This window comes from Drosophila bipectinata, chromosome 2L (assembly GCF_030179905.1).
Source record: "Drosophila bipectinata strain 14024-0381.07 chromosome 2L, DbipHiC1v2, whole genome shotgun sequence".
In the NCBI taxonomy this organism is placed as follows: domain Eukaryota; kingdom Metazoa; phylum Arthropoda; class Insecta; order Diptera; family Drosophilidae; genus Drosophila; species Drosophila bipectinata.
This window is the reverse complement of record NC_091736.1, coordinates 8,383,108-8,402,432: the sequence shown is the minus strand read 5'-3', so window position 1 is coordinate 8,402,432 and position 19,325 is coordinate 8,383,108. Positions and strand designations below refer to the sequence as shown.

General features: G+C 46.4%; 3 protein-coding genes across 4 annotated transcripts; 1 reads left to right on the top strand and 2 right to left on the bottom strand.

Moving 5' to 3' along the window:
- The first annotated feature begins 21 nt into the window (after positions 1-21).
- On the top strand, positions 22-8,350 carry mTor (serine/threonine-protein kinase Tor). The gene is made up of 7 exons (XM_017253251.3): positions 22-544; positions 599-819; positions 879-1,442; positions 1,577-2,310; positions 2,427-4,368; positions 4,430-6,988; positions 7,053-8,350. The coding sequence occupies exons 1-7, from the start codon at positions 319-321 to the stop codon at positions 8,205-8,207; spliced, it is 7,401 nt and encodes a 2,466-aa protein (XP_017108740.2). The 5' UTR covers positions 22-318; the 3' UTR covers positions 8,208-8,350.
- A 280-nt stretch (positions 8,351-8,630) lies between these two features.
- Ube4B (Ubiquitination factor E4B) lies at positions 8,631-14,394 on the bottom strand. Of its 2 annotated transcripts, none has more exons than XM_017253252.3 (10): positions 14,253-14,394; positions 13,781-14,170; positions 12,668-12,994; positions 11,213-12,613; positions 10,579-11,156; positions 10,081-10,477; positions 9,903-10,015; positions 9,519-9,843; positions 9,104-9,446; positions 8,631-9,039 (listed from the first exon to the last, which is right to left on the bottom strand). In XM_017253252.3, the coding sequence occupies exons 3-10, from the start codon at positions 12,896-12,898 to the stop codon at positions 8,771-8,773; spliced, it is 3,657 nt and encodes a 1,218-aa protein (XP_017108741.2). In that variant the 5' UTR covers positions 12,899-12,994; positions 13,781-14,170; positions 14,253-14,394; the 3' UTR covers positions 8,631-8,770. The 2 variants fall into 2 exon arrangements, with proteins under 2 accessions (XP_017108741.2, XP_017108742.2); XM_017253253.3 differs by having other exon boundaries at positions 12,668-12,986.
- Positions 14,395-15,689: 1,295 nt separating this feature from the next.
- On the bottom strand, positions 15,690-17,254 carry LOC108133308 (uncharacterized). The gene is made up of 3 exons (XM_017253162.3): positions 16,148-17,254; positions 15,900-16,028; positions 15,690-15,839 (listed from the first exon to the last, which is right to left on the bottom strand). Exons 1-3 carry the CDS (start codon positions 17,090-17,092, stop codon positions 15,786-15,788), a joined length of 1,128 nt encoding a protein of 375 aa, XP_017108651.1. The 5' UTR covers positions 17,093-17,254; the 3' UTR covers positions 15,690-15,785.
- Positions 17,255-19,325: the final 2,071 nt, after the last annotated feature.

Sequence of the window (19,325 nt, the reverse complement as noted above, 5' to 3'; positions counted from 1 at the left end):
TACGCAGTGGGCAGTGCTGTAAGCCACGCTAATTCAATGTGGTATGCAACACTGTACTCTCTTTCACGGCTGCGGCTGCAATCGCCGTAAAAAGTTAATTTCCGAAACTTTCCACCGGCAAATCTACCGGATTTGTTATTTACCAACTACAATCGCGTACCATTATGTGGCTTCGCTGTGACCAAACAACAGAACCTAAGCGGGGCAATTGAAAAACCTTTTGGATAACCTCCAAAGTTCAGACTCCGCAGGCAGATGCACCTGCTCCGGAAAACAGCACCCCATTAAAAGTGCCGAGTGATAAGAGACTGCAGAACCATGTCTACGTCGTCGGTGGTGCAGCAGTTCGTGAACGGACTAAAGTCCCGCAACAGAAATGTCCAGAACAAGGCCCACCAGGACCTAATGTTCTATGTGAAGACGGAGCTGCGTGAGATGTCCCAGGAGGAGCTGACGCAGTTCTTCGACGAGTTCGACCACCACATTTTTAACATGGTGAATGCGACGGACATAAATGAAAAAAAGGGAGGAGCCCTTGCTATGAGTGAGTCCACGGTCTCCAAGTTTTTCCAAAATGCGTAATTCGTTCTGTTTCTAGAGTGCCTCATCAACTGCGAGGGCAGTCTCACAGCTCGGAAAGGTATTGCGCCCTACCTGAACCGTCTGAGGGATCTGCTCCTGATAAATGACGTGTCCGTCATGGAGATAGCCGCCCGGTCCATGGTGAAGCTGGCGAATATGCCCACATCCAAAGGTGCTGTGTCTTTTGATTTTGACATCAAAAAGGCCTTTGAGGTGCTCGGCAGCGAACGGCAAGAGGTTGGTGTGCTGAAGTACTTACCACAATTCAAAATCTCATCTAATTATATATTTTTCAGTATCGCCGGCATGCCGCCGTGTTTATTCTCCGCGAGGTGGCCATCGCCCTTCCCACCTACTTCTACCAGCACATAATAACATTTTTCGAGGTGATCTTCAATGCAATTTTCGACCCCAAGCCAGCCATTCGAGAGTCCGCTGGAGAAGCCCTGAGAGCTGCCCTGATCGTCACCGCCCAGCGGGAGTGCACAAAGCAGTCCAGTGAGCCGCAGTGGTACCGGATTTGCTATGACAAGGCCAATGGAAGCTTTAGCGCGGACCTGGCAGCTGGAAAGGATCAAAAAGGTGTGACGCGAGATGATCGTATCCATGGAGGTCTTATTGTCGTGAACGAGCTGTTCCGCTGTGCAAATGCCACCTGGGAACGGCGTTATACGTCGCTGAAAACACTATTCCCGAGGTCTTCGCATAAAAGCCTTGAGGCCGGTGTCTCCTCGGGCGTGGGTTCTCAGTTTAACACTTTTGTACCGCGACTGAAGATGCCGTTCATCGAAAGGCTTGGCGGAACCCAATCGAGTCTAGCCGAGACTAGTGACCATAGCGGGGTGGCTAAATTCACAGGCGTGAGTCTAACGATCATACTTATTCATTATTAATGGACGTATTTATTCTTTTTTTACTGTTCTTTTGTTTTTTTTAGTTCTAATTATAATACTTTTATTTTAAATACTCGTTAAATAAACGATTTGTCTTACAGCACAATGTTTTGGAATCGGCATACGCCCATGAGATCCTCCAGGAGCATTACACCACCATTTGCGACAACGTCTTAGAGCAGCGATTTTCAAAGTCACCGTATGCCCAGCAAGCCCTGTTGCAGATCCTGCCCCGTCTGGCCGCCTTCAATCGCGATGTCTTTGTGGAGAAGTATCTCAAGTCGTGCGTAGCCTATTTGATGCTGATTCTGCGCGGAAAGGAAAAGGATCGCACAGTGGCGTTTATCACGATCGGATACATGGCAGTAGCTGTGGAAAGTGCAATCGAGACTCATCTCTCGGCGATCATGAGCAGTGTTAAGGTTTCGCTACCAGCCAAGGATTTGGCCAGCAAGAGAAAGGTTCCTGTTGATCCTGCCATTTTTGCGTGTATTACGTTATTGGCGCACGCCGTCAAGTCAGAAATTGCCGATGATGTACGGGATATTCTGGAGCAGATGTTCTATACCGGCCTGTCGCCATCCCTCACTGTGTGTCTGCGGGAGCTGTCCGAAAATGTGCCGCAGCTGAAATCGGCCATCACAGATGGACTAATCGGAGTGCTGTCCCAGGTTCTGATGAATAAACCGGCCACTATTCCGTACGCCGCCATTCCTCCGATCGCCATTGATCCCTCATTGATGCAAAATGTGGATACTGCCACCAAGGTGCTGGCTCTCAAGACTTTGGGTACATTCAACTTTGAAGAACAAAACATGTTGGACTTTGTGCAGCGGTATGTTTATACATTTTCATACCCGGTACTCCGACCGGGTATAATATAGTCAGGAAACTCGACTATAGCCGTCCTTTCTTGTAAACCCACCTCTAAATGGCTTTTTCTCTCTTCAGGTGCGCCGACTACTTTATTATCCACGAACAACAGGAGATTCGCCTGGAAGCCGTTCAAACCTGCACGAGACTTCTCAAGCTAGCAGTTCAGTCATCGGAAAACATGGACAACTCCAAAACCCTCAGTGACACTGTTTCCTACGTGATTGAGCGACTGCTAATGGTGGCTATCACGGACTTGGATTGCAACGTGCGAATCCAAATCCTGCGCTCCCTCGATGAGACTTTCGACGCCAAACTAGCGCAGCCAGAGTCACTGAATTCCCTGTTCATAACTCTGCATGACGAGATCTTTGAGATTCGGGAACTGGCAATGGTGACCATTGGCCGGCTCTCTTCTATGAACCCAGCCTATGTTATGCCCAAGCTGAGAACGACCATGATCGAGCTGCTAACCGATCTAAAGTATTCGGGAATGAACAGAAACAAGGAACAAAGTGCCAGAATGTTGGATCACTTGGTCATTAGTACGCCTAGGCTCATCTCTTCGTACATGAATCCAATCCTAAAGGCGCTGGTGCCCAAGCTACATGAGCCGGAATCCAATCCAGGGGTGATACTGAACGTACTCCGCACCATTGGCGACTTGGCCGAGGTAAATGGCGGCTCTAATGAGATGGAGCTGTGGGCCGATGACTTGCTCTCCATTCTGCTAGAGATGCTCGGAGATGCAGGCAGTCCGGACAAGCGAGGAGTAGCCCTGTGGACATTGGGGCAACTGATTAGTGCCACAGGAAGAGTCGTGACACCATATCACAAGTACCCTGTCCTGATAGACATTCTGATTAACTTCCTAAAAACGGAACAGCGCAGATCCATCCGCAGGGAGACCATCCGAGTGCTGGGTTTACTAGGCGCGATGGATCCCTACAAGCACAAGATGAACAAAGGCTTAATTGATAGCCAGAAGGACAACGTATTGATAGCCTACTCCGATGGCAAAGTAGACGAGAACCAGGACATCTCGACGGCGGAGCTGTTGGTAAACATGGGAAACGCCCTGGACGAGTACTACCCGGCGGTGGCTATAGCTGCTCTGATGCGAATCCTGCGCGATCCCACGCTGAGCACTCGGCACACTACGGTTGTGCAGGCGGTGACCTACATTTTCCAGAGCCTTGGAATAAAGTGCGTGCCCTACTTGGCCCAGGTGCTGCCCAATCTGCTGGACAATGTGCGCACGGCAGATAACAACCTGCGGGATTTTCTGTTTCAACAGTTGGCTATTCTGGTGGCCTTTGTAAAGCTTCACATTATCAGCTACATGGGCGACATCTTCAAACTGATCAAGGAGTTCTGGACCCTCAATACTGCCCTGCCAATGCAAAACACGTTAATCAATCTTATAGAGCAGATTGCGGTGGCTTTGGGCTGCGATTTCCGGGACTACTTGGCGGAACTGATTCCCCAAATCTTGCGCTTTTTGCAGCACGACAACTCGAAGGACAGGATGGTCACTCGGAGGCTACTTCAAGCTCTCCAAAAGTTTGGCAGTACATTGGGGTACTATTTGCCCCTGATTGTGCCGCCGATCGTGAAGCTGTTTGATTCGCCCTATGTGCCCCAGCAGGTATCTCTGGTGGCCTTGGAAACAATTAACAACCTGGCCTGCCAGTTGGACTTCACCGACTTTTCATCCCGCATAATCCATCCGTTGGTGCGAGTTTTGGAGGCAGAACCCGAGTTGCGAGACCAGGCGATGATCACGCTTCGCTCGTTGGTGAAACAGCTGGGAAAGAAATATCTGGTGTTTGTGCCCATGGTGCAGCGCACCCTGGTCAAGCACAGGATTGTAGATCCCGAATATGAGCAGCTACTCAGCGGCATCCAGTCGAACAGCACTCTGGCGGATGCAAGTGGCGCAGGGGAGCTTCGACCAGCCAAGATAAAGAATAACGAACCCTTTGTTAATGACAGCAACAGCAACAACAAGATTACGCAGGTAGGTACCTTCATCAATAGCTTCTAGTTTGGAACTTGTTGTAATGTTATTTGTTTCTTAGGCCACCACCTACGAGCTGCGTACGGTTTGGCAGGTTACTCGACGCGTGTCCAAGGACGACTGGGTGGAATGGTTGAAAAGGCTGTCTATTGGCCTGCTAAAGGATTCGCCATCACACGCCCTGCGAGCCTGTCTAATGTTGGCCCAGGAGTACGAAACTCTGCTCCGAGACCTATTTAATGCGGCCTTTATTTCGTGTTGGACGGAGCTGCCGCCGGATCTGAAAACTGAGCTGACGCAGTCCCTGATCCAGGCTCTGCAGGTAACGGACATGCCGGAGATCACACAGACTATCCTTAACCTGGCCGAATTCATGGAGCACTGCGATAGGGATCCCATACCCATTGAAACGAAACTACTGGGTACACGAGCTATGGCATGCAGAGCTTATGCGAAAGCTCTCCGCTACAAGGAAGAGGAATTCCTGCTGAGAGAGGATCCGCAGGTGTTTGAGTCGCTGATCCTCATCAACAACAAGCTGCAGCAACGGGAGGCTGCTGAAGGTCTGCTCACCACCTATCGGAACGCAGCCAACGAGCTGAACGTGCAGGGAAGATGGTACGAGAAGCTGCACAATTGGGATCAGGCCTTAGAGCACTATGAACGGAACCTCCATGCGGACTCGACGGATGTGGAGGCGCGTCTGGGACACATGCGCTGCCTGGAAGCACTTGGTGACTGGTCGGAGTTAAGCAATGTCACCAAGCACCAGTGGGAAAACTTCAACACGGAGTCCAAGGCAAGAGCCAGTCCCTTAGCTGCTGTAGCTGCATGGGGCCTCCAGGATTGGGAGGCCATGCGAGAGTATGTGAGGTGCATACCTGAAGACACCCAGGATGGAAGCTTTTACCGAGCCGTGTTGGCTGTGCACCACGATGACTTTGAGACTGCCCAGCGACTAATTGACGAGACAAGAGACCTTCTGGACACGGAGCTCACCTCGATGGCGGGCGAATCGTACGAGCGAGCTTATGGTGCCATGGTCTGTGTGCAAATGCTGGCGGAGCTGGAGGAGGTAATCCAGTACAAGCTGATACCCGAACGAAGAGAACCCCTGAAGGCGATGTGGTGGAAGAGGCTTCAGGGCGGACAGCGTTTGGTTGAGGACTGGCGGCGAATCATTCAAGTGCACTCATTGGTGGTTAAACCACACGACGACATTCACACCTGGCTGAAGTACGCCAGTCTGTGTCGGAAAAGCGGATCGCTGCACCTTTCGCACAAGACCCTAGTAATGTTGCTGGGCTGTGATCCAAAGCTGAATCCCCAGCAACCCCTTCCGTGCAATCAACCCCAAGTTACCTACGCCTACACAAAGTACATGGCGGAAAACAACCAACTACAGGAGGCCTACGACCAGCTAAGGCACTTTGTCAACACATACAGCCAGGAGCTCAGCTGCCTGCCACCGGAGGCACTCAAGCAGCAGGACCAACGGCTAATGGCGCGCTGCTACCTTCGGTTGGCCACTTGGCAGAACAAGCTGCAGGACAGTATCGGACCAGACGCGATACCGGGCGCGTTGGAGTGCTTTGAGAAGGCCACCAGCTACGATCCCAATTGGTACAAAGCCTGGCACTTGTGGGCCTATATGAACTTCAAGGTGGTACAAGCTCAGAAGTCCGCCCTGGACAAACAGCAGCAGCAACAACAGCAGGGACTGGGCATGGGAATGAGTCTCGGCTTGGACAATGACCTGCTCATCATCCAGCAGTACGCAGTGCCAGCAGTGCAGGGTTTCTTCCGCTCCATCAGCCTGATCAAGGGCAACTCCCTGCAGGACACGTTACGGCTTCTGACCCTTTGGTTCGACTATGGCAACCACGCTGAAGTCTACGAGGCACTGCTCTCCGGCATGAAGCTGATTGAGATCAACACTTGGCTGCAGGTTATCCCACAGCTCATCGCACGCATCGACACTCACCGTCAGCTGGTGGGTCAGTTGATTCACCAGTTGCTAATGGATATTGGAAAAAATCATCCGCAAGCTTTGGTCTATCCTCTGACGGTGGCCTCTAAGTCCGCCTCGCTGGCTCGCAGAAATGCTGCCTTCAAGATCCTGGACTCGATGCGTAAGCATTCACCGACGTTGGTGGAACAGGCTGTAATGTGCAGTGAGGAGCTCATCCGTGTGGCCATCCTGTGGCACGAGCAGTGGCACGAAGGCTTAGAGGAGGCCTCGCGGCTCTACTTCGGAGATCGCAATGTCAAGGGCATGTTCGAGATCCTGGAACCACTCCACGCCATGTTGGGCCGAGGACCACAAACTCTGAAAGAGACGTCCTTCTCGCAGGCCTACGGACGTGAGCTAACGGAGGCATACGAATGGTCACAGCGTTACAAGACCTCTGCCGTTGTGATGGACCTCGACCGTGCCTGGGATATATACTACCATGTCTTCCAAAAGATCTCGCGTCAACTGCCGCAGCTCACGTCGTTGGAGCTGCCGTATGTGTCGCCCAAGCTAATGACCTGCAAGGATCTCGAACTTGCAGTGCCTGGTTCGTACAATCCCGGACAGGAGCTAATACGGATTAGTCACATAAAGACAAACCTACAGGTAGGAATCATAAAATAGCATTCACCTTACTATCCTAATGCCTGATCCTATACTTTCTGTTTAGGTAATAACCTCAAAACAGCGGCCTCGCAAGTTGTGCATCTCCGGATCGAATGGAAAGGACTATATGTATCTGTTGAAAGGACACGAGGATCTGCGGCAGGATGAGCGGGTGATGCAGCTATTTTCCCTGGTGAACACCCTTCTGCTTGACGATCCGGACACGTTCCGGCGAAATCTAACCATCCAGCGGTATGCAGTCATCCCTCTGAGCACCAACTCTGGCCTGATAGGCTGGGTGCCCCATTGCGACACATTGCACACGCTGATCCGTGACTATCGGGACAAAAAGAAGGTGCCCCTCAACCAGGAGCACCGCACCATGCTCAATTTTGCACCCGACTACGATCATCTGACCCTCATGCAAAAGGTTGAGGTGTTTGAATATGCCCTTGGGCAAACGCAGGGCGACGACCTGGCCAAGCTGCTGTGGCTGAAGTCTCCGTCTTCAGAGCTGTGGTTCGAGCGCCGAAACAACTACACCCGCTCCCTGGCTGTCATGTCCATGGTCGGCTACATTTTGGGCTTGGGCGACAGGCATCCTTCAAATCTTATGCTCGACCGGATGAGCGGCAAGATATTGCACATCGACTTTGGAGACTGCTTCGAGGTGGCCATGACACGAGAAAAGTTCCCTGAGAAGATCCCCTTCAGGCTGACTCGGATGTTGATCAAGGCAATGGAAGTGACCGGCATCGAAGGCACCTACCGACGCACTTGCGAAAGCGTGATGCTGGTGCTCCGCCGGAACAAGGACTCCCTAATGGCCGTCCTGGAGGCCTTTGTATATGATCCGTTGCTGAACTGGCGTCTCCTCGATGTAGACAAGAAGGGCAACGATGCGGCGGCTGGTAACGGCGGAGCCGGTGGTGAAAGGGGCGGCTCCGGAATCCAGGATTCCCTGAGCGACTCGATGGAGGAGTCTCTGCCCATGGCGAAGTCAAAGCCGTACGAGGCGCACCTGCACCTGCAGCAGGCGGACGAGACGAACAGCAAGGCCAGCCAGGTGATCAAGCGGGTCAAGTGCAAGCTAACTGGCACCGACTTCCAAACGCAAAAGAGCGTCAACGAGCAGCAACAGGTGGAGCTCCTTATTCAGCAGGCGACCAACAACGAGAACCTCTGCCAGTGCTACATCGGCTGGTGTCCCTTCTGGTAAGCGTGTTACTAGCTGAATTGGATGCTCGGTAGCTTGTAAGTATAAAATATTTTATAATTTATGTTAGAAATACGCTTTAACACACTTTATTTGTGAATCCAGTTGTAAATCCAAAATATAAATTCCAATTTTATAAAAACCAACCAATGCGGTTTCACTTAATATTCCGCCTTCGAGCGGTACTTTTAAATATCTTAGTTTATTGTTTAATTTTAAATCGAATTGCATTTTAATTAAAACCCTCTTTTTAACCAAGGACTTCCAAAAACCTAGAGTTCATTTGGATTATTTCAAAAGAAAAAATAACGAAACATTTCCAAATTCTCAAAATTTCTCGAATTTCTTCTTAAAAATCAAGGTTCCCGAGTGGAGCTGTGACCAATTACGGATTACAGACACCTGCAGAAAAACATATCCGGCAAGTATTGCAAACTAATCCTGCACAATATTTATGTGTTTATGTATAAATATATGGAGAAGATAGGTAATACACTAAAACTGCACATTAAACTAGTCCCAGGCGTACACGTACACTTGGGTTGCGGGGAGGGTTTAGCATAGGATTAGCAGTTGTTGCGCTTGCCGCTCTGCTCCTTTCGCCAAGCATCTATGCGCTGCTTCAGCTCGATGTTTGGCACCAGCATGTCCTCTGTGAGTGGCTGGCGGTTGAACGGATCTGTGCAGCTGTTGAGCAGATGCCGCGTGATGATCGCTCGGTCCATCACAGTGCCAGAGGGTAGCACCACCGGATCCGACATGAGGGTGTCCATAAGCGGATCCTTGAATTCGTCCGGGGCATCCGCGCACTCATCCTCAGTCTGTTGGTTGGCAACTACAAGAGACGATGAAAACAATTAAAAAATGGAACGCATTACCATGCCACACCAATACCGTACCATAAATTTCATGGGCTCGCTGAGTGAGCGCCCTGAAGCGCTCCACCTCAACTGCCGAGCGCAGGGCCAAGCGCTGTATCCGCGAGGCGGCCTCATTGCAAATTTGCACATCGAAGGAGCGTTCATCGGCGGCCAAGGCTTGAGCGAATCTATCACAGTCCAGGTGGAGATATATGTCGAAGATCTGGGCCAGTAGGCTGCGCGGCTCCCAACCGTACTTTGCTGGGTTTTTCACTTTCAAATCGTTGCACTTCGGCCCGGCTAACTGCTTCAGGTTGAAGTTCAGCATAGAACTTAGTCTATCTACTAACTCTGCGCGCATAAATGGTTCCTTAATGTCGCTCTATAAAATAAAACAACACAAGGTTAGATAGTGGCTTTAGAGACATCTAGTTCACGTTATGCATGTACTCACCGTCAGATAGTGAAACAGATCGACCGTCTCGCGCGCCAGCGTCAAGTAAGAACGACACTGACGCTCATCCGTCGCCAGTTGGGTGAGCCGGCTCTGTTGCTGCTCGGCACTCATTTTGCCCAGGTTGGCTTTGTCCGCGAGCAGCTGCTGGGTCTGGTGAATGCGTTTAAGGTTCTCCAAGCATTCATCTAACAGAAAAGTGGTGTCGTTCATCAGCATGTTCACGAATTTGACAAACTGGTTGCCCACTCTTGATTCGCAGATGACGGCTTGCCGGTGAATGGGATTCTCCCACATAGATTTGAACAGATGGCTTATGTGGTATCTGGAATAAATGAAGTGCTCACTATTATGCTCGGAAAAGATAAATGTCATTTGGTTTACCTTATTGTAAACTTATCATAAAACTCAGTGCTTTGGCCTGTTGTTTCTACATCCACGTAGAATCTCATTAGAGCGCTGACCAGGGCGTTTTGGGCTAGTTCGTGGTTCCACATCTATTTATTTAGAAGAACGGTAATGCTTGAAAGAGGGCCTACATCTTTATAAACCACAAACTTACTGCTGTGTTCACAGAGTTGGCTGGCTTTAACGAAAAGACGAACATCACCTCAACCAGCTTGGCAGTCACGTAGGGGTTTTTAATGAGGTGCGAAGCGCAGACGCAGGTAAGCAGCCAGGTGATAATAGAGTGGTCAATGCCCTGGCGTATGTCAACGTTGGCGTGTTGCACGGTGAACAGGATAAACTCGGCTATGTCGTCTATGTACCACTCGGGCAGTGCAGAAAATGCATCTGTTGGCTTCAGTTGTTGCACGGGTACCTTCGAGATGAACGGACCCTCTATGGGACGGCCCTCGAACTGGTACAACATAAACTCGCAGACAGTGGAGTAGAATTCCGTGCAGCGCTGAAGCAAAGCTGGATCAAGAAGGGTTATTTCGCTGCATGTTTTGGAGCTGAAATGGAACCAAAAATGGTTTGTTAATTGTTTTCAATTGTGTTAAAAATAAATTTATATTTTAAAATAAGCCAAATATAAATAAAAAGAATCTCTAACCGAGTTAATTTTCGCAGCTGCTTCTCCCAGCGTTCCTTGAACTGATTATTGCGGCTAGCATAACGGGAGTTGACCCAGTGGGGCTTACTGCGGTCCAACTCGTCGATGAGCTTCTGCAGCTCCTTGATGGCCCGCACCTTCTGGCGATATCGCTGGATGGCGGGCAGGTAGCCCAGGTGATGGGCTTGCAACGTGAGGAACCAGCATTGTGTTTGGAAGTTAGCATTTTCCAGCGGAACAGGCTGGGCAAAGTCGCGGGCCAGGAAATTACGGTACTCCTCGTCGTTGTAACGAATTTTAGTGTCCTGCTCCACGTTGATGAGCGAGTTTGAATAGTAGTGGAAGTTCGGATCGACTCGGTCCAGCTTGATCTTCACTGCCAGCTGCTGCAGTACGCTCATCATGTTGATCACAAAACCATCTCTGGCTAGCAGCTTCTCATCACTGGCAAACTGGACGCGACGGTCGTTAAGGCGCAGGATCTTTGAGATGTACTCGAGCGTCCTCGGACGGCTGGTGGCATTAACACATAGGGAGTGGAAAACTACATGCATTTGGGTGCGCATAGAGTGCAGTTCCTGTGTGGGAAAGGAAGAATAAATTAATTTGAAAAATAGGTCCATAACTGACATACCCAACGGAGCCGCGAGCTGGCCGCATCCTCCACTTTGTTCTTGGAACAAAACTCTGCAAACTTCACGTTCTCCTCTGCAAACAGCGAAACGGAAAGGAAGGGACCCAGGAAACTGCACTTGACGATCTCTCTGCCAGAGATTTTGGTGCAGATGGGCGGCAGGAAGTTGGGCTGCCGGGACACAAGATCAGCAATGGGCCTAATGTTTCCCACTTTAATGACCACCAGTTTGGCCAGCCAGTCGATTTGATGTACGTTTATCTTGGAAGTGCAAATGTTGCGCTGCATTCCCGCAAAAAGGCCCCGCAGCACCTGGCCAAAAATCGCGTCAAAGACATCACGATCCTGGTATGTGTGGGCCACAAGATCGATCAGGAAGGACTCGCTTATTTTGTCCGTGTACATAAGCTCCAAAAGCGCCGATTGATCCATGTGGCTATTGAGATTCTGGTAAATGCGGTCGGTGAGCACGAGCACTGCCATTCGCATCACACTCTCGAATGCCAATTGCAAGGCTGATTGGGTGTTGGCAGTTTTCCGGGAACACTCCGCCTGGTAGTTTTTGTAACAGCGTTGCAAATAGAGCAGTACGTGATGTTTCGTGGTGGTCACAATGCTAAGTACAGAGGGCGCCGAGCAAGCAGTTCCGCCATCATTGGTCGTCCCATCTGTATGTCCATCTGATCTGCTGACCACTGCTGCCGCACCTTCTTCGGAGATGGGTGCTCCACCCGAGGCCACCGCATTGGCCAAAATTTCTTGCACTTCAGTGTCGTCAGACTTAATTTTTTTGGCGGAGGAGAACTCCATGCCGTCGCCGGCTTCTCCTTCGTTCAGCTCATCGTTGTAAATTTTTAAGGCTGCTTCCATAAGTACGTTGGAAACAATGCACTCGAAATCGAATCTGCGATCTGGCTGCTGCTCCAGAAAGCTCGCGCTCTGAGCGCAGATAATGGATCCGCTGCCAAACTCGTTCCAAGTAGCGTTCAATAGACGGGACAACATCTGTTCGTTTTGCTCATCCACACTCTTAACCGGACTGCTAGCCGCTGCCATGGGCCCCTGGGATCTAGATTTGATCGTGCAGCTTTGTAACTCGTCCTTTGGAGCGGCCGCCATTTCCACGTCCTGCTGTGGAGTCGACGCCACCGACTTCATTTCTACATCCATGTCTTGCTTGCCGTCGAGGTTTTGCCAGGCAGCACTGGGAACTGCATTTGTTGAAAGGCTGGGTATGTTTTTGTTGCTTGGGGTAGCATCGCGAACCAAACGAGACTCTCCAGAAACGTTTGCCTGTGTACGGGGAGCCTTCTCCGGGCTGGGAGTGACTGAGCTCAGCGTATTTGGGGTAGTCTGCAGGCCACTTCGAGCGGCTAGGGTGCGAAGACGGCGCTCTCGGATCTAAATAATTCTTATGAAAATATATCGTTTTAAATAGTTTACTAAAATACTAACCTCTTCGGCAGTTAATTCGGCGACAACTGTCTCCCCCACCGGCATTTGCGATTGATCTTCACCAGGTTTTCCCAGTTGATGCTGGTCCTCTTGTTGTTGTTGCTGCTGCTGAAGCTCAGCCTGCTCTGGCTCAGGGTCATGCTCCTGGTCCTGGTCCTGATCCTGATCCTGCTCTTGTTCCTCATCCTCCCCTTCTTCCATGGGCTTCTGCGGAGGCTCTTCTTCCGGCATTTCTCCGATCCGTCTTGAAGCGATGCGCAGTTTGGGTTTTCCGCTGTTTTTGTTTGTTTGTTGCGTAGTTTTTCCTTTGCCCCTTCAGCTGAAAAACTGGCGTCGATGTGGGTTAATGAACCAAACAAAAAGACAAAACAAGAAAGAAAGGCCAGCTTCTTGCCGATAATTGCATACTCTTCAAACAAATAAATGTGAATGTCTATTTTTGAGACGAATTTAAAACTTAGCTAAACAAGTGAGTTTTCATCTAGACAAACGGATACTCAGAGGTATGTATGTGGCTGGAGTCACCTAATAAACGATGCTGGATGGAATGCTCCATAGATTTGTAATATACATACATATTCTACAATTGTATAAGAAGAAAAAAAAAGAGTGCCACGCGCAGCAGACAGCCAATAAACAACAAAGTCCAGCGGTCAACGTCAAGTTCAAGACAAGACAATGCCGTTTCCGTCTGATCTACATGGCCCCGTACGGAGAGCCCCTTTGTTGGCGGATACGCACCACCAGGATGCGGAATTTGTAAGATCAGGACAACTGACCTGCCGCAAATGCGAAACGGGTGCAGATCTCACGAAAATGACAGAAAATGCACTGCTGCAACTATTTTTAGCAATCAGCTAAGGGTGCGGAATGCAAAAGATGGCAGGGGATTGGAGCTCTGAGCACGAGTGCAGTAAACAATATCTCGACAATTTTCATTGAATTCAATGCGGAAACCTTATATAATTAAAATCTATCCGAAGTATAGCGATTCCCCAACCCCATGAGAGTTATCTGCGCATTTGTAAGATATATAATCACAAGGGTGATGGGCCGAGCAAGCGGCAGGAAAAATTGAATCGGGGGCGAGGCAGGCGAGGCACATTAACTTACCTTAGCCTCGCAAATCAGAGTTACACCTGCTGTCTTGTCCTTCTTTGTCTCCTTTCCAGACGTAACGCCGTCGATCTCAGTCCGGACACGGTAAGGAGCGCAACAACTTCCCAAACAGAAGACTGCAACGCCAATAGCAATGACTGGTGACCACGCAAAAAATTTCTCTTTTGTTTAAATACTAGGGCAGGTTATCGGACTGCTTGCACACTATATGCTGCTTCTTTGATCAAGTGAAGATATCGGCTTTGAAGTTTTCTTACAACACACTAAATATGTACACGTCCGCCTATCTTTTTCAATTTTTTAATTTTAATTTTTGTTTTCGCGTCCGACGTACCATATCGGAAATATCGAAAATACCGAAAAAGATGAAAATCGTCAAGTCAGCTGGAAATAAAGAAAAATAAAATACCAAAGAGACGAGCATTATTTTGTATGGCAACACTTGTCGAAAAGTACTTGCACTCACATATTTAAAATTTGTTAATATTTTTTTTTTATCAATTATTTAAATGATTATATTCAAAAATATTTTTTTTTTTCAATACGGGAGCCAACTGATTGAACTGAACTGACAAATTTTTTAGAATGTATATTTTAAGAAAGTTATTCCAAGGCATGGTAGACGAAATAAAAATTATATTATATTCATAGTCTTATCAAAAATGTCTTAAACAATAGAAATAAAACTTATAAATAAAAAATCACAAAACGATAATTAAATTTCTTTTAATATTGAAAACCAATGAATTTTTTTCTTTAACTAGATATATAAAGCCAACAATCCTCTTTTTGTTAAAATCTTTTGTTAAATGTTTTGTTAATCAGGCCCCCATTTGAGGAAGAATTTAAAGATTATTCTGTTATTGTGCAGGTGGAGGGCTTAAAGCAGATAATATTGTTAACGATACCCTTTGGATAATCCTGGGCTCCTTTGAACCCAGGATGATAACGAGGAGAGGACCAGGATTTAATTGTAGCTCGCCTTGTAGGATGAGTCAGAGCAAATAAAAAGCGCCAAAGTCTTATTTTATTTAGGGTAAAATAAATTAAATAGCCAGTGTTTAATGGTGGACTAGAACCAGCGACTCTAGTCTTTAGACTCTAAAATTTAGGGCAACAACGGTAACAAAAAAAATAAATAATTATCGCAAAAAAGTTTTAAACCATACCGTTGTTGAATCGGAAGATATCGAGGTTTCACTGAGTGATTACAGCACAGAAATGATGAATCTATTCACAAGTCCCTTAATTTAATTTCATTTTTAGTAATAAATACTCAAAGAAAAAGATGAAAGTAAAAATATAGTTATTCATTTTTATTTTATTCCGTTATCAAAGTATTTTATTTGATCAATTCAATAAAATAATAGCTTAAATAGCTAATAATTGCATATAATATTTCGAATAGTTTGATTTTAAAGTTATGATTTTTACGTAAAATAAAAAAAAGTAAGAAGTTCGAATTTTTTGGATTGCCAAGAAAAAAATAGTGAACACAGAAAAATAAAACAAGAAGTTAAAAAATTAGACAATTTTTTTTTTTAATTTTATAAGACTTTTGAATGAAAAGTCGGATTGGAATGATCGGTGTGAGGAACCAGTTGACGTTTGTTCGTAAATATAATGGTATTCAATTTAGTGAGTCGAAAATGATTCACTTTCACCCAAATTTCTTCCAAACGAAATGAATAGGAATGATATAGGAATACCTTCCTATTGTTATATCATTTTAGATATATAAATGGTTCTCCGGCTATATAGTAGCCTCCTGGCCCATACTAAGCCATGCGGTTCTTTATCCTCGTGGAGTGCCATCCACAGTAATATAACCAATTTTTATGAAAAATAATGAAACCATGCACCGGTAAGAGTTTTTTTAGTGACCTAAATAACACTAGTGTGCTCATTTTGTTCAACAAAAGAAATATTTTACTTCATTTTACAAAAATGTTATAAGTAATGGAACCTAATTATAAATCTAAGCCTATGCCGCTTGCTACTAGAAATCCGTGTACCGCTGTCTCAAACTCTGCCGCTTGGCAACGTGATGCATCTGCAAATAAATTTGTGTTAAACATTTAAACTTTTTTATAAAAAAAACTAATTTACTAACCAAAAGCTGCTGTCTTCGCTCGCGATTTTTTTCGTAGGCCTTGAGAAGTGTGGGACACATGCGTTTAATGAAATCTTCAGACTCCCAGAAAAGGCCACCTTGGTTCTCGTAGCGCAAAAGAAATTGTACCTGTAAAATGAATAAGGATTATTAATCAAAAATTCGTGTTCATTAATGGATGCTACAGACTTATTGGTATTACATATAGCTTTATATGCCTTAAATACAATAGAAAAAGATGTACTTGCCTTTCCCGCCTTGGTCTCCTTCCCCAGCACACGCTCGATTCCGTTCTCCGGCTTGATACGCTTGTAAAAATCTTCATCGTGCGCATCCTCCATAAAGCTTCCTCCGTTCCTAAACATCTCTAATTCGTCTAAAACAGACTTGATCTGATCAACGGACAGACCACTATTTGACCAAAATTCGACGTTACCAACGTCCTGACCCCAAGTCAGTTCCCCTTTCTGCTCAAAGCGATTCACAAACGTCAGCGGATGATCTTTGAGGTAGTCTTTCGCATCGGCAATTGTTTTAGCAAAGTCAAACATCTCATCCGGCTCTTCTTCCTCCTCTACTTCGTCTTCGTCGTATTCCTCTGCCTGTTGGTCCAAAAAACCGTGAAACTTCATGCCGCTGGGCGAGGATGCTCGCTTCGTTTGCGCTGAGCGTCTCTTTTTCTTTACCCAGTTTCCACCATCGTTCTCCTTGGCATCCGGATGGAATCGCACCTTTTTTCCGCGCGACGCTGAGTCTTCTGTAGAGGAGAAGGGGTTGTTGTGGCTTTGTGGCTCGGGCAGGCTGCTGCTGCTGGAGGCAGACGCCGAGGTCTCAGCAAGAGTGGTTTCCTTGAGGTTCTGTGAGATAAGCTTGACTTTCGTCTCGAAGGCAGTGCAGGATGTGGAAGTTGTGGACGAGTTGCAGGGCGCAGTTTCTCTGTTCGGACTATCATCTGGCCCAGGTTCAGTCTTTTGATCCGCCTGCTTCCCAGAACTGAGTGCCTTTCCCACTTTTTCCTCCTCCGCAGCCGAGTCCCTACTGCAGGTGTCCAGCTCCTCGGAGGAGCTGTAGGAGACACCTGCCTCCACAATGGCGGAACTAGTGGTTTCCACCATTACACAATTGATTTGCATAGATTTGTCCAGCGAATCGCTTCCTGCTGAGTCGTCGTTGGACTTGGTATCCATATCCATGTGGTACCTGGTCGGGGTGCTTCGGTTCTAATTATTCTTGGTCTAAATTGTTCTACAGTCCAATTGTGGGTAAATGACGGGTAAATCCAAGTTTTGGTAATCAAAGTAAACTAAAATATAAGCCTCTTTTTGGTATTTTCTCACTCTTCTTTGTTTGGTTATCGTCAAACATCGGTATAAAAATATCGATAGTGCTAACCGTATAATATCCAATTTTAAATACTGTTTTTAATACCAAAGAACCAGTGCGACCAGACTAAAAAATTTTTTAAAAAATCTTAAAAATATTTTGTTTCCAGATTTTCATGCAAATTTATGGAGAATCGATCCACAAATCGTTTAAGGTATTCCGCTCAAGAAACGGATGAATATTTCCTAAGATATGGCCTTCGCAGTGGGTCATATGGGGCACCCCATGCATTCTGCACATTTTGAAGGGGACAGCCCAGAAAATTTGACAAAAAATCTTAAAAATATTTTGTTCCCAGATTTTGATGCAGATTTATGAAGAATCGATCCACAAATCGCTTAAGGTATTCCGTTCAAGAATCGGATGAATATTTCCTAAGATATGGCCTTCGCAGTGGGTCATATGGGGCACCCCATGCATTCTGCACATTTTGAAGGGGACAGCCCAGAAAATTTGACAAAAAATCTTAAAAATATTTTGTTTCCAGATTTTGATGCAGATTTATGGAGAATCGATCCACAAATCGTTTAAGGTATTCCGTTCAAGAATCGGATGAATATTTCCTAAGATATGGCCTTCGCAGTGGGTCATATGGGGCTCCCCATGCATTCTGCACATTTTGAAGGGGACAGCCCAGAAAATTTGGCAAAAAATCTTAAACATATTTTGTTGCAGATTTATGAAGAATCAATGCACAAATCGTTTAAGGTATTCCGTTCAAGAATCGGATGAATATTTCCTAAGATATGGCCTTCGCAGTGGGTCATATGGGGCTCCCCATGCATTTTGCACATTTTGAAGGGGACAGCCCAGAAAATTTGACAAAAAATCTTAAAAATATTTTGTTCCCAGATTTTGATGCAGATTTATGAAGAATCGATCCACAAATCGTTTAAGGTATTCCGTTCAAGAATCGGATGAATATTTCCTAAGATATGGCCTTCGCAGTGGGTCATATGGGGCTCCCCATGCATTCTGCACATTTTAAAGGGGACAGCCCAGAAAATTTGACAAAAAATCTTAAACATATTTTGTTCCCAGATTTTGATGCAGATTTATGGAGATCCGATCCACAAATCGTTTAAGGTATTCCGTTCAAGAATCGGATGAATATTTCCTAAGATATGGCCTTCGCAGTGGGTCATATGGGGCTCCCCATGCATTTTGCACATTTTGAAGGGGACAGCCCAGAAAATTTGACAAAAAATCTTAAAAATATTTTGTTCCCAGATTTTGATGCAGATTTATGAAGAATCGATCCACAAATCGTTTAAGGTATTCCGTTCAAGAATCGGATGAATATTTCCTAAGATATGGCCTTCGCAGTGGGTCATATGGGGCTCCCCATGCATTCTGCACATTTTGAAGGGGACAGCCCAGAAAATTTGGCAAAAAATCTTAAACATATTTTGTTGCAGATTTATGAAGAATCAATGCACAAATCGTTTAAGGTATTCCGTTCAAGAATCGGATGAATATTTCCTAAGATATGGCCTTCGCAGTGGGTCATATGGGGCTCCCCATGCATTTTGCACATTTTGAAGGGGACATCCCAGAAAATTTGACAAAAAATCTTAAAAATATTTTGTTCCCAGATTTTGATGCAGATTTTTAAAGAATCGATCCACAAATCGTTTAAGGTATTCCGTTCAAGAATCGGATGAATATTTCCTAAGATATGGCCTTCGCAGTGGGTCATATGGGGCTCCCCATGCATTTTGCACATTTTGAAGGGGACAGCCCAGAAAATTTGACAAAAAATCTTAAAAATATTTTGTTCCCAGATTTTGATGCAGATTTTTGAAGAATCGATCCACAAATCGTTTAAGGTATTCCGCTCAAGAATCGGATGAATGTTTCCTAACATATGGCCTTCGCAGTGGGTCATATGGGGCTCCCCATGCATTTTGCAAATTTTGAAGGGGACAGCCCAGAAAATTTGACAAAAAATCTTTAAAATATTTTGTTCCCAGATTTTGATGCAGATTTATGGAGATCCGATCCACAAATCGTTTAAGGTATTCCGTTAAAGAATCGGATGAA

Coding starts and splice junctions, on each gene's coding strand:
- mTor (XM_017253251.3), top strand. CDS start 319: ATGTCTACGTCGTCGGTGGTGCAGCAGTTCGTGAACGGACTAAAGTCC. Junction 545..598: donor GGGAGGAGCCCTTGCTATGA/GTGAGTCCACGG, acceptor TTCTGTTTCTAG/AGTGCCTCATCAACTGCGAG. Junction 4,369..4,429: donor GCAACAACAAGATTACGCAG/GTAGGTACCTTC, acceptor TTTGTTTCTTAG/GCCACCACCTACGAGCTGCG.
- Ube4B (XM_017253252.3), bottom strand. CDS start 12,898: ATGCCGGAAGAAGAGCCTCCGCAGAAGCCCATGGAAGAAGGGGAGGAT. Junction 9,447..9,518: donor ATCTGTTTCACTATCTGACG/GTGAGTACATGC, acceptor TTTATTTTATAG/AGCGACATTAAGGAACCATT. Junction 9,040..9,103: donor GCGAGCCCATGAAATTTATG/GTACGGTATTGG, acceptor CGTCTCTTGTAG/TTGCCAACCAACAGACTGAG.
- LOC108133308 (XM_017253162.3), bottom strand. CDS start 17,092: ATGGATATGGATACCAAGTCCAACGACGACTCAGCAGGAAGCGATTCG. Junction 16,029..16,147: donor AGGAGACCAAGGCGGGAAAG/GCAAGTACATCT, acceptor TTCATTTTACAG/GTACAATTTCTTTTGCGCTA. Junction 15,840..15,899: donor AGCGAAGACAGCAGCTTTTG/GTTAGTAAATTA, acceptor ATTTATTTGCAG/ATGCATCACGTTGCCAAGCG.